Source organism: Rhea americana, unplaced genomic scaffold, assembly GCF_003343005.1.
Source record: "Rhea americana isolate MKP2758 unplaced genomic scaffold, rheAme1 scaffold_194, whole genome shotgun sequence".
NCBI lineage: Eukaryota > Metazoa > Chordata > Aves > Rheiformes > Rheidae > Rhea > Rhea americana.
Genome location: NW_028186083.1, coordinates 651,122 through 665,481, shown reverse-complemented (window position 1 = coordinate 665,481; position 14,360 = coordinate 651,122). Strand labels below are relative to the sequence as shown.

Genomic DNA, 14,360 nt, shown 5'->3' with positions numbered 1-14,360 from the left:
AAGAAGAAGAAGAAGAAAGAAAGAAAGAAAATCAACCCCCAAATCACTAAATGAAGTGGGGGTTGAGAGGTTCTGAGTCCAGCTCTGATTTACATTCTGCCAAAATGCAAGTTTCGGTCTCCAGGTTTCTGCTTCCAGCCAGCTCTGACAGTTCATGGACCTGTGACACTGAGAATGACCAATGCTGCAAATACCGTGAAGGCAGGGATGTAAATCTTGAAGCAACAGGTTGTGCTGCAGAATCCCGAGCAGGTGCTACTTTGCAGCAAGGTGTGGGGAAGTGATGCTCCTGGGAGGAGAGCACCACCAGCTTCTGAAGCTGCTCGTCTCTGTGCCATGGTAGATGGCTAAGATCAACCGTGGCAGGTGCTAGTTTGAAAAATGCTGTGAGTTATTCCACGCAAATCTCAATGTGAAGTTCCTCTCTGTGAAGAGTTTCCTGCAACTTGCTCTAGTTTTAGGTGAACTTTTCTTGCATGCCAAATGCGATTGCCAAACAATAAACTGCATAACCTACCCCAAATTAAGTCAGGGTCACGAGAAGGCCTCACTATGGTATCACACAGCCAAGGGATCACATATTGTCTGCCATAATTGTTGACAGTTCCTCTCTTTTTGGCTTTTGTGCAGGTTAAAGCTGTCACCCCCAAGCAAAACAGGAGAAATTATCAGTCTGTGCTTCATTCCTGYGGTAAAGAAGTGTCCTATTGAAGTAATGACTTATTTTTACCCACAGCCAACAATTTCAAAAGGAGGTTCTAGAAAAAGATGCACAGCATCAATGACAACTTGATTTCTACAAAGGTCTAAAATCCTGAGAATTTACCTGGCTCTACCAACCACAACTGTCTGTGCCCAGGGCTGCATGATCTCCAGGAATGAGCCATTGTCAAAGAAACCACTTAGCCATTGGCCTTTTTGACCTAAAGAGGAGGGGGAAAAAAATAAAATATCAGAAGAGTGAGATGGGAGGGAAGGGAAGGAAAAAAAAAATATTAAAAAGAGGAATTGAAATTTGTTACAAGATGCCAACTGGAGAACTTGGCACTGTCTTTTTATTTATTTATTTTTAAACACATTATAATACAAGGGAACATTAGACAGCTAAGCATTTGTCTGCCTTCAGACATCATGTCTTATTTCATTTGCTAGTCTGCATAAAGACAGTCATTTATCAGCAAAAGCATCATTTATTGTTAAACGATGGGGTTCGGATAGCAGAGGGACTTTGCACGCTTTAAAATAAATAACTCAATTTTTTTCAAGACACTACAAACATTTGTCAAAAGGCAGCAAAGTCATTAAAGATATTTTTCAAAATGTTTATTTCTATTTTAAAACTTAGCTCACAATTATTTCTTCACTCTGTCTAATCTTTCCTTTAAAGAAAAGAATGCTGAAGAAATTCAAGAATAAAATACAAAAGTTTTTCTGATATTTAACAACTAGACAGTACATCAGAGTGTGCCACACATTCTCTTAGAAAACCTGAAATAGAGCACTGCAATAATGAAAGTCTGCTTGCTCTATAAAAGACACTAGAACATGCATTTCGCCCTAAACTAAAGCATGCTCTAAGAGTCATCGTGCTGGATGCACAGGTCATCAGACCTGTTCTCTTGCCCAGAGAGGACAACAACTTCTTAATGCTTCAGGGAAATCTACCTGTTCCTTAACAGWACGTTACCACGGTGAGCGGGCCGGGCTAAGGGAAATAAAGCCTTCCSGAGCCTCGCAGACCATCAGCTTCGATCTTGAAACACGAGGGCATGATCATCTCGATCATGCTAACTATTCACTGCACTTGTTACGTCCTTTACAAAGCTGATGCAGTACGAGACTTAGGGCTCCTCCTGCATCACAGACTCCAAAACACTGACAATCCTGCTCCAGCCTCACACGAAACCGATCTGTTGACTAATAATCTGCACGCATTCCTCATTCCTTCAAATAAAAGTCTCAGCACGAAACGACCCCCGCAGGCGGCGGGGTGGGAGATGATGGTATGTTCCTCTCCATTCCACGAGTTCACAGAAGCCACTGTGATTCCGTGATAAGCCTCACCGCCCCGTCAGTGCAGCTGCGTGTCACTGTTTCCATTCTCCAGACAGCAAGACCAAGGCAAGCAGGTTGTCCAGTATTTCAGCTTGGACACTACTCCAGTGAATAGCTAAGGGCATGATAAACAACTTGCATTTGGGCTGCCTGCTGATGCTAGATCAGAGAGGGACAAGTAAAAGGGAGGATTTACAGACAGCTCTTTCTGCTGTCTAGGCATCAAGATTCTTTGCCCACCCAGMCATCCCAAAAACACCACTCTAAGGGCGTCTGCTTTCCACTGAAGCTTCATAAAGCTTCAGGGAATAAAAGAAAACACTCTCCCAGTTTTATCCCTTGGCACACAGCTTCTGAGGGATGCTCTAATCTGAACAAGCACCTCTGCTTCAGCAAACCCAAGTCCAAAACCAATTAAAAGTGGAGATCCAAGCAAGCTAACCTCTGCTGACTTAAACAGGATGGAGAGTGTTTTATCAAGACCAAACTTGTAATTACTGTGTTCTACATTCCCTGCCTCTGTGGCCCCACTGTAAAATGTGACCATCCATTTCAAAATTATCTCTTTATCGTGAGCCCAAAGCTGATCGTTTAGATTCTGGCCTCGTGTCGGGCGTCAGTTTGAAGAATATCACAGCAATATCTCCTCTAATAAATGGCTTTAACTTTTCACCTAGGAGATATCTGCTTTAACTTATCACAGGGAATCATCTGCTTTCCTTAACGCTTCCACTAAATTAAAATCTGAAGTCACTTGATTTGGAAGCCARTGTTAGCTGCACTCAGACAGCTGGATGAATTACTTGAGAAATGATGAAAAAATATTATCCAAAACCAGAAAACTTAGTTTATCACAAATCTCATTTTAGCCCCCTAAACTCATTAATAACAGCAGGCATAATGGTCACCCAGTTTGCAGCTTGCACATACACAGGCTGCACAACCCCAAAAGCATGTGTGGGTGGTCAATGGCTTGCTGTATTTCCAATATAATTATTCTCCAAGATCTGCAGAAAGACTGTGTGATTCCTTTAGGATAACAGCTTTTGTAGATAYTCTTTTCTCTAAACCATCACCTCCTAAAAAATCTTTTAAAGTATTTACATGCTGGTTTTATATTTTATGTTTAAATCTTTAATTACTTTGTAAGGTCTTAAATTATATTTGGATTGCAGGCCTCACACCTTCCTTCCTATTCCAACAGCATTTATTCTTTTGGACTAACAATATTCACAGGCTGTGACAGACCACAGAAGGGAATATTCCAAGTTTGGAAGCAGATCTAGAGAATCTTAAGATAGAACAGATTCAAGACTCAAAAAGCAATGGTCTTGATTCAAATCTCAAAATATTACAGAAAAAGAATTCAGGTATATAGGGTTAGTATGTAAGGTCTCCCGAAAAGTCAGCCACAAATTTCCCATTCAAGTTGTGCATTTTGACCCACATACTCTCTTTGATTCTCTTCATTAAAAGAATCAATTTCCAGAATTTCCAGATTTCCAAGTGCTTCCCAGTGTCTTTTTCCAAAATGACCTCAAAAGGAACTGGAATACATTTGAAAGTCAGTGACACTCAAACTCCAAAAGTAAGTCTTAGGTGCACCTCAACTGCTTATGAACATTTCAAATTTTCACTCGACTCTTGCAGGTCACCATCAATTTCATTTTTAAAGGCCGGTTTGCCAAATGCACCRTATTTTCTTAAGCATATTTTACAGACAGAAGCTATAGCTACATTCTTATCCTTCCTTCTTTGTTCTCATTCACACTTGTTATTCTTCTGAAGCTATGGAATTATTCACACACAGAAGTGTGTGTGAACAAGGTCTTATGGGAGAAGTCTGCACTGTCCTGAGCCTCTGTCTTCTTGCAGGACCTCATTTCCACTTGAAACTGTCTCATTTGCTAATGCAGTTTACTCAGTAGCTCTTCTAATTCTAACTATGTCACGGGCATACAACTGTAGCAGACTGCTATCAATGGTAAATGCCAAAATTACATCACTGACAAAATACTAACAGACACAAAGCCTTGACAGACGCAGTCTTGAAACAAGACACATTATTGCATGTGTTGGCCACTGAAGATCTACGTACTTGGGTTTGGGCGTCCAGCCAGCATCCAGCGGGGATCATAGGGAGTCTTCGTAGGAAAAAAGTCTATGGTTCTGTCTATTGGATCCTTGACTTTGAGGATAGGAACAGGGCTGTACACGCTCTAGGGGAAAAAGAAAAATATTGAAGGAAGTAATTCTCCCATACAGCTTTGCACCAAACATCAGAAATCTAATGGGACCTGGCTGTGGAATAATCTTTCCTGCATACTGCACACCCCTGTGACTGAAAGGGTCCCAAGGCCTTTGCAAGAGCTCAGATGAAGTTCCAAGGAGCTCTCTACACTCTCACCAACYCTTCTGGGCCATCGTCTGCCACGCATTGTACTTCAATTGCTCTTGAACTTCAGGCATTGCCAACATTAGCTGGGGCTGTAATTTAATTTTAAAAAGGTGACCAGGCCACCTGACTATTCTCTGCACTCTTTCCTGAAGGAAGGTGACCTGTGTGTTCTCATTGCTGCCTTCCTGGCTGCAGAGGAGCTTACACATATACATCAGCTCCAAGAAATGACTGCCTCAGAGGGGAACTTTTAGAATCTTCAGTAAAAGGCAATTCACTGTTTATATACAATCCTGCTGTCCAGACTAGCGAGGAGACCATGCCARTGGGGTGATGTGAAGGTACACTAGGCAGTGCCCAGCTTCCCCTTGTCCCAGTTTCTCCAGCAACCTAAGATAAGATCTACTTTGTGCACTTCAATATCATAATCTCTAACGGCCTCAATCACAAGCCTTAACTATTTTGCTCCATACACGCACAGAAAGACCTCAGATACACAGGGTTGGATGCATCCTCACCATGAGCTGACTCTGAACAAAGTGACCAGAATAGCTAATGGCACCTTGAACTACTGCAGGGCCAGAAATTACCTTTGGCATGTAGGAGAGCCACTGCAGAATAGTGTAGACTCCTTCAAAATCGTCACACACAGTGCCATGCGTCACACCGTTGTTGTGCATTATCTGGATCCCGCCCAGCTGGTTGTTGGAGGTATAAACTTCCCGTCCAAGCACCTTTCAAAAGAAAAAGAGGAAAATCGTCAGAGGGTGGGATGTGGCAAGGAGGTGCTGGCTAAGGAGGTATGTGCAGGTCCATTCCTGCAGCAAGAGGGGACACTGAAGCATGGAGCAGCCCCTCACAATAGACTTTTCCAAGCCCTGCATGTGGGTAAGATTGTAGGGTGTGAATAGTGATTCTTGTGGGGAACGCTATAAGTGGGGGAACCACAGCAGAGGACAGTGACATGACTTGCCCTTCATTAAAGTGCAGTGGAGCTGTATGTGACCAAGTCTCCAGAGTTCTGACCCAAGCTCAGTTCATTAATTCAAAACTGCGAGGCAACGGGTAGGGTTTATTTAAGCCCTATTAAGGGCTATTTAAGCCCTTAATGGGGGTGGGGGCAACCCCAAGGTGCTGCAGAGAGGCCAGCAGAGCAAAGACAAAGCCCCACAAGCTTCTCAGAGGGAGTAAGAAAGAATAAGACTCTGACTGCTGGACTTTCAATTCTCTTGCAAGGCTCCATCTCTAATCTCAGCCCAGGCACCGCAGCTCTTTTCTCATTCTCCTGCTGTCTCTTTCCATTTGCCCTCTCACTGACTGATACACTGATCTCTCGGTCACTCGGCTTTCTGCTCCACTGAGTCCATATTACTAATAACACCTCTGCCACGGCCAGTTTACCTCATGAAGGCAGGAGCACATCATTACAAAATAAACTCATAACTTTGACATTCTAGCAAATACATGCCGTTTGTTATTTTTATGGGTTGAGTCTTTCTAACAGACAGAGGGCATTACATACCTGCTTCATTTAGATCTTAAAAAAACCCTCAAACACAAACAATCTGCCCTCCCCCACCGAACAGCCACAGCGGATCGTTTTTGGAGAAAGGGCTATCCAAAGACAGGAGCAGCGTGGAGCCCAAGACAGCTCAATTCTTACGGAAGCTGTGCTTGGATCTGCTTTATCGGCATGGGTGCGAAATACCCATGTCCTGCAGCAAGCGCCTGAGATGCAACTCATCTCACTCATAGTACAGCCAAGCTCCACATTTCTCAAGATTTGCTCTTTTTTGGCTGACAGTTAGAAGGCTAAAACAATATGAAAACAGAAAATGTTGATCCGGTTATACAGCTGAACTGGACCAAGGAGCTTCCTTCCTGTATCATGTCAGTTCACCAGGGCTGGGGCCAGGGAGCCTCTGYGCCCACATAAAGTATTGATGAAGTAAAACATTATAATTAACTCCAAATTTATTTCCTTTGGAGGAAAGAAGACTCAGTAACCTGACACTTCACAAAACTCATCACTGTACAAGCCCCAGACCATCCTCACAGAGCTGCCAGTGAGACATGAGCCAGTTGAGGTTACCTACAGAAGAAACCAAGGCACACGAGCTAAGCAGCTTGCTCAAAAATGTAGAARTCATGACAAACATTGTGGTTGTGTAGGGAGAAGTTGGGTCTCCCTTCCAAGTTCAAACACCTTCATCTTCCTCTGTAAGAAAATCTGCAATGAAAAGGCCTGGTAGAGAAGACAGCAGTACAGATTCAGGTTCAAAGAAGAAGGAAAGCACAGGCCTCCAGATGTCAGACACAAGCCTAGCTAAATGCTTTCCACAGAGGAAAATAAAAATAAAGAGGATTTAAACTCTCCATCTACAAACTAATGCAAACGTATGTACATGCAAAATGGTCCTCTGCCGCTGCTTATCTAGAGACACTGTAGACAGCTCAGGTTTACCACTGCTGACAGGCAATGAAAACAGTCTAATATACCGCCTGCTCTCGCCCTTAAATCCCTTTTTGGAGATCAAGATAAATATGCAGTTCCTTTTCCCGAGTGCTCCAGACATTTCAGTGAAGTGGCAGAGCACTGTGAGGGTCTGTGCAATGAAATCCCTCTGTAATACCAAGCGAGCGTAGTATTTACTTGTCAGTGTTTGTCAGTGGAGGCACTGCAGTCCCAGGCTGCATTTARAAGTTGTCCTGATGAGAGCGTGCTCCCTTCATTTGTATGACATATACGTCCACCCGTGTGCGTTCAAGCCTCTGTGCCGGGTGTGGCAGCAGGGAGAGGTGACAGTGCTAAATCAGACCCTGACTTAACCACAGCCAAATGCACAGCCAGCTGCTCCCCGACGTTCCCTAGTGCACGAAGGATACAGCTGAGGGGCTGTTGCCAGGCTGGCTGCTAGCCCCTAACCCACTTCTGCACATGTGCTCTCGGGAACGATCAGAGATCCTGCCAGCTTGCTTCACACACAGATGCAGACTGGACTGGGTGCCAGAGGTTAAAAGGCACTGGAGGGCTAGCCAGCCCATAGATGGTGACCGTTCGCTTCAGAAAAAACGAATGCAATAGCTCATCCCTTCAGCTCTGCTAACCACCTCATCTCTGACCCGCGAGGACTACATTTTTAAAGGCTGACAAGTAATTCAATCTCCAATTAACAATTTTAAATGGTGCAATGCATATTGCTATATAAATGTTTCTGCAAGAAAATATCCAAGGGTGAAAGAGAATACAGCTGCTAGAGAAGTCCAGAATCGATGTTTCTGCAAAGGACTCAGATGTTCCACATTCAGCAGAGGCATAAGCAGGATTCAGAAATGTTGCCAGGTGAGTTAGAGAGATGCTATAAACAAACTCATAAGAAAAAAGACTGCAYGGGAGTAAGCTCTGTATCTGACACACCAGGATCTGTGAAAAGGGTAAACTTCAAACCTTGAGAGTTTGGGTCAGCGAGGGTACACTGAGTCACATAGAGTAGGAGGTTAAGAAGTGAAAGTAGCATTTGCCCAAGTCTTACAGAAGGCATCTGTGCAATGCCTGAACACATGCACGGAAGGGTTTGGTTTGCAGAGCAGGTCTTTCCTAGGAGAAAGGTTACTAGTACTCAAGGGAACAGTCAAAGATGCAGCTACCAAAGAGTCAGCCACCACACAACAGAGACAAGGAACAGGTTCAAGATTTTTAAAGCTCAGATATATAATACACATATAACTGAATACTGGTAATATTTGACCTCTTGCAGATCTCGTACTTCATTGGCTGGCAAAGACAGACAAAAAAGAGCAGTCATGATCAGCAAAGCACCAGACAGTAAGCCTCTAGCACCAGAAAAATTTGCTTTAAATTAAAATTTCCTCCACCTCTCTTCTTAATTGGGACAACGAAAAAGTGAAAGCCATGCAAAATCCAGAAACCATGCTTCTGGCCACCCGAAGTTTGACATGCTAACAGTAAAACAAGCTGTTGTGGATTACTGTTCCCACACTGAAGATCTCAGACTTGCCCTTTCTGAAGTTTCTAGCAAGGACCCCCTTCTTCCGTTATTACTGCTTTCCTGCTTGTTTGCCCAGTGCCTTTTCTTTTTGGGCATAATTTCCTGTTTTGGATACAACAACAGCAGGTTTGACATTTCCGAGTTAGATGCAGCAACCGCTGCCTCCTTCAGCTGGACGGGATTAGCAAGCAGGCCTGGTTTCCTCCACGCAAGCAGCCAGGCCACTCCCGAGCCCCCTTTAAGCACAAACTCCAACCACAGCCAAAAAAGCAGGACTGCCACYGGATACCCCTTTCACAGTTCTGCCAAACAGCCTCCTGCTCACCATAGATGCAGCTCAGAGTCACATAAGCCACTCAGTTTCCCCTTCTTCTGCTCCCAAAGACAAACCTTTCAAGCATGCACAAAGGAATGTATTTAATCGGACCCACAGGACAAAACCATTCCTCAAAACCTCCATCCCACCAAAGTGATGCGGACACTCAGTGAAGAGGTCAAAGGAAACGCGAGATCTGGAGCAGCATGTGCTACAGCTCAGCTCATGATTGCATGAACACATGCTACTTTCCAGGCAAGGCAGTTTTTGATATTACATGCTCACATAACACACAGGTAGTATTTTCAACACTGACTTAATTTTTTCCACGCTTCTCTCACAATTATAATAGGACACCGCATTTCTCTATTTTACGAGATCTTTGGGAAAAGTACAAAGGAGAGGCAGGATTCTAACAGCCTTTCCAGCCATTAAAAGACTGTCCTCAACAGGTTTATAKGCATGTCACATGCATTTTAATCATTTTCTGGCACTTCAAATGGTGATGACCAGCTGTTTTCCCTGTCTCTTGTCTGAGCTGCTAGTTAGTTGAGATGTTCACTGCAAAGCTGGTATAACTGCAAACTTGGGTGGCTCAAATGTTTCATCAAAGATGAATGATGTGAAAAAAATGACAGCAGAGGCCTTGAATGGGAATCATTACACAACAAAAGTGCTGTTATTATTCAGAGTATACCATGTGTTTATATCAAATATGTCAGATTTTTATCCAAATTATTTCAATAATTGCAATTCCTATCCCACAATTTATATAATCTGCCAGAAATCTGAAGCAAAAAAAGGCACATGCACATAGTATAAATAGCCTAGTTTTCATAAACAGGCAGAAATGATAAAAATGAATGTCTCATCAGAAAACACAATGCAGGAACTTAAAACCTGTCTGCTATTATGTGCAGTCAAGCCTCAGCAGGTCTTAGAGTGCTCATTTCTATCATTCAGCTCTTCTCCAGCACATATCAAGTCGTTAGAGGGTAAAATAGTGGCAATGCTGAGCAAGAGAACCAAGCCGAGTTCGGATGCCAGCGAGAGCCGTGCTTCTCCGCAGACCCCTTCCTCGAGGCGTTAAGCCTCCTCACACGGCAGCACACTGCAGACACCTCCTCTCCGCCTGGAAACGGACTGCGGTTCTTGCATTTCTAATCTATGAATGTGTGCAGTTCCTGCACTTTTAATTTACGAGCGTTCGGTGGGGGACCTTTCTGACTTGGGAACATATTGGCTCGGTCTAATGCTTGGAGATTATTAAAGTCAGAGCTATACTCCACTATCAAGTCTACAGATCTTTTATTTAGAAGATATGGTGCTCTAAATGCACAAAGAGCTCCCTGTCACCTTCACATTAAAGCCCCTAGTGCCTGGTAAATGGAATTATATAGCTGTCATCTCCTTTCCCCAAAGTTTTAAGAGTACAATGGGCTCATTTTTTCACACTCCATCCCAGCTTCAGAACTAAGAGACCTACTTTGTATTGATTTAAAGTCTCAGAAATAAATAAACCTGCTTCACCAATGTGATTCACAAGAAATTCATGATACACTATTGCATGATATATTTCAAGCTGTGGCTCCAGCTCTTTTTTTCTCTGGTGAGTGATGGGGGAGGTGGGAGGTAGGGGGAGCTGGGGGGGAAGCTGACAGCCTGATGGTTATTGGAGATGGCTACTGACTACAAATCCAGAAGCAGGTCTTGCTGGTGGAGCCTTTTTCTTTTTTTAATTTGGTGAGATCGGAGGGGGAAGGGGAAGGAGCAATTGCACTTCGCCTTGGAGACAGCAGGGGAAGACACATCCAGATGGACAGTGCAACTACAGTCTGTCCTTCTGCAGCACCTTCTCCCTGAAGATCCCAAACCACCTTACCAACGCAAAGAAACCAAGGCTCCACAGCTGATTAGATACAGAAGAGGCATCCTCTCTGTTTGCAGAGGGCAATATCAAATGTTACTGGGAGGAAACAGTTTTTCCATCCTGCAGGAATTTATAGGAACTTTTGAAAAGAAAACCTTCTGCAAAATTTGATTTTCTATTGCAATCCAGAAATCCTATAATGTGAACAAATATTAGGCAGGGTCAAGATGTTTGCTCCCAACCTCTGAAATATTTGTTATAGATATTATAAGTAAAAGAATAATTTGGAATGAAAATTCAGGTAGAAGAAAAAAAAAAAAAAAAAAAAGAGCTTCACAAAAGAAGATTCCAAATAAGAAATTCGTCAAAACTGGTACTTTTTCCTGAAGAGTTTGTTTCAATGAACTGGCATTTTCAAATGAAAAATGTCTTGTCAAAAAAATCCTGCCTAGCTCTCCTTTCACAGTGTAGGGAGGCTGTGTGTTTTGCTCAAGGTCACTCCATCAGTCAGTGGTAAATCAAAAGGACTCAATATACTTTGCAAACTAAAATTACAGGCCCCTATTCTACATGGTCCAAACACTCATAAATCCCATCTGTCTCAGACAGGGGTTCCCTAATCTAGACACTAGTCCTATAAACTATATTAATGATTTGTCTCCACAGTACTTAAGATTCTTGTTTTGGTTGTTCTTTTAGTCTCCTCAACCCCAACAGATCCCTCTGATTTGGAGATCATCCAAGGCTCCAGCTCACGTACCTCTTTCACCAGTTCACTTTGCAGTGTGAGTCTGGGCTTAAACATGAGGTATTCTGACAATCTTCCAGTTACTGCTGGACCACTCAAGTATCCAAAATGACAGAAAATTTCTCTGTAATTCACAAGAAAAGAGCCATAGGGAGGCCATCCAGGTACCACAAGAGGTAGCACAAGAAGTATTTCCTAGGGACACCTCATGACAGGGAAGGTGAAAGACCAGCTATACTGGGACGTCTCTGAAAAGTGCCTCCTTCTCAGAGTCAGGTACCWGAGTCAACCTGTCAGTAAAAATATGCCCTAAAAGACAACCAGGAACTGAGACACAATTCCTGTTATATGAAGTAYAGATGGGTTTAAAATACACAGGAGCTTCCCTGGAAGGTACAGGGAGAAATTTAGATAGGCAGAATAYGAACCTACGCTAAAAATCCTGTTTAGGAGAAATAAATATCCACACGCATACACCATGGCCCAGGCACCTTCCACATAGATAAATTGATCAAGATCCATATTAAAAATGATAGAAAGAGGGAGAAAAAAAAAGTCAGCAAAAATCTATTAGACTTTCTTCCCTAAGCAAACATAAAGGGACTGATAATGCGATGTCTGGAACATAAATCTTCTCTAATGGGAACAATACACAAATATCACCACTTAAAGAAAGGCAATTAAAAACAAAAGGTAGAAATGGAAACTGTTTTTTGTTTATTTGTGCTTGTCTGAACTCCAGGCATCACTCTGCCTCCATCCATGCCCCTGCACAGAGCAAAGGCCTTTGTGCTACCAGGACAGTCATCAAACAGCCACTACTAGTAGCTGCTGCCTTGCACCGACATGACTTTAAAAGAAATGAAATCTCTTCTCCTCCTCCTGCCCCAGTGCTGCTTAACTGAGACCGGCTCTTCCAAGAGCTCTATTCTGATCTTGGTTTTCAAACCAAACTGGCTTTGCTGGCATTAGAGTAAAGGTGATCTACATCAGGGAGGTCCCTCCAGCAGCATCCTGAGATCCTGCTTCCAAGAGAGCCTCCACTTGTGACACTGTTCTTGGTCCTACCATGTCCTCTGCTGCAACCATCCAAGGAAAGCACAGCAGCCCCTCCTGCTTCCTCCCAGCTGGAGCCAAGAGCAGGGTAACCTTGGTGAGATCCACAAGAGGTACTGACTAACACATAATGCTCTTGAAGTGTCAATTCCTGTTTGAYATTTCTTAGGCCCTCTTTGATTAGCATTCTCAAACACATTGCACCCATACGTATCTTCCTAATAGTCTTGCTGTGCCACTACAGAAAGATTCATATCATGCATTAATAATTATAATGCTTCTTTGAATGACAGGGATGGCACTTGCTGTTCTAACTCACATGATTGCTCTCACATGATTGCTTTGATCTAATCCCAAGACTGGAGTCATCTTGAGCAGATACTAAGCTAACCCTGCCTTGAATCTCAAAAGATGACCTTTCCCACATTCTGTATTTTGTAGTAAGATTCCCAAACAGTATCAATCTTGCAGGGCCCTTTYTTATTCTTCCAGATTGTGAAACTGGAGGGTAAATATTACTGCCTGCAATACTGAAGACTGATTGCTCATACACGACAGACTGACAGGCTGCATAAGCTTCCTATTCCTCACCCCACAGCTCTGCCAACGAACCTCAGACCTGACATGGCAGCGTCTCGCGTGGGCGCAGCACCACAGAAAGCACTCTGCCTCTCCTCCTGAGTCCTGGCCACGGCCTCACCCTGTCACTCGAGTCCAGGACACCAACAAGCTCTGCACGCAGCACAGACAAACAACACCCCAACAATCAGGCAGGGTACGTCCACGTGGCAGTCAGAAGAGAGCAAAGAGAAGGGCTGACAAGCATCATGGTGTCACTTGGGCTGAAGTGCCCGAGCACACTGGTTTCATGCTACCCCACRTATATGTTGCTCCTCTGACTGCAGTGGGGATGCTCCCATGAAATCCGACCCCAGATTTACGCAAATGGATCCACAAATCTCAAAAGCAACCACAGGGATCCAAGTTCTAGCTGTGATAGTCAGTACAATTCAGGACTGAATTTAAAATACAGGGATATTGTCTTCTGGCCCTATGCAAAGGAGTTGTTAGGGTGTTGGATTTTAAATGCAGATTGTCAAAATGATCCTTGCAGCAATTACGGTCTGTTGTATCAACAAGTCCTCAGGGACTCGTTCATAGCCACACGACTGACATATGCACTACGCTATCTTGACACAGCGTGGCACCTATCATGTTAATGTCTTTACTATGTGCAAGCAATGTCTGTACTAATGAAAGATGCATTCAAGAAAGGTCATTGGACATTTGCGGGTACTAGTTTTTGTAAGTTTGATATTTACATATTGCACTAGCAAATCACCAACCTTCCACTAATAGTTCATGTCACAAACACATGAAGCTGTTATTCAAAAATATCTCCCACTCCCAAAATCACCAATTCACATTGCCAGGAATGGTGCATTTTTAATTCAGTAGATTGGTTCCTGAGCTCTCCAAGGTCTAAACTACTTTATACAAACTTTATAGAAACAGAGACATTGTTTAAAYTAAGACCATTCTGAGAGCAAGTATTTCTACATGCAAGTTAGACACCCTGAAGATGGCCACGCCAGCAGCGCACTACCGCTTGCAGGTACCATCCCACTTATCTCTAATAGTGTTTGCATCTACAGCGCTTCCCATCTGATGAGCTCAAAATACACTGCAAATAGAAATGAACTGAGCTTTGAAGACCAAAGTGTCAGCAGGTAACAGCCAAATCCATTTTGATCAAAAATGACATACCACAACCAGGCAGTCAGTTGGCTGCAGACTGGGAAACGAAGTCTAGAGTTCTGGTTTTTAACTATGATTTGAACATTTCATATTTTGGGGGTTTTTGACTGTTTGCCTTTATTGCCTCTTTCTCCACAAGGACATATACT

At 43.3% G+C, this 14,360-nt stretch overlaps 1 protein-coding gene across 7 annotated transcripts in view; it reads right to left on the bottom strand.

Moving 5' to 3' along the window:
- ACACA (acetyl-CoA carboxylase alpha) overlaps window positions 1–14,360 on the bottom strand; it is a 152,326-nt gene that overhangs the window by 30,402 nt on the left and 107,564 nt on the right. For all 7 annotated transcript variants that reach the window (XM_085302905.1, XM_085302912.1, XM_085302907.1 and 4 more), the window contains 3 exons: window positions 5,044–5,187; window positions 4,154–4,274; window positions 827–923 (listed from right to left, as the gene is read on the bottom strand). In XM_085302905.1, coding sequence (XP_085159031.1) covers window positions 827–923; window positions 4,154–4,274; window positions 5,044–5,187 — 362 coding nt within the window. The remainder of the gene's footprint in view (window positions 1–826; window positions 924–4,153; window positions 4,275–5,043; window positions 5,188–14,360) is intronic.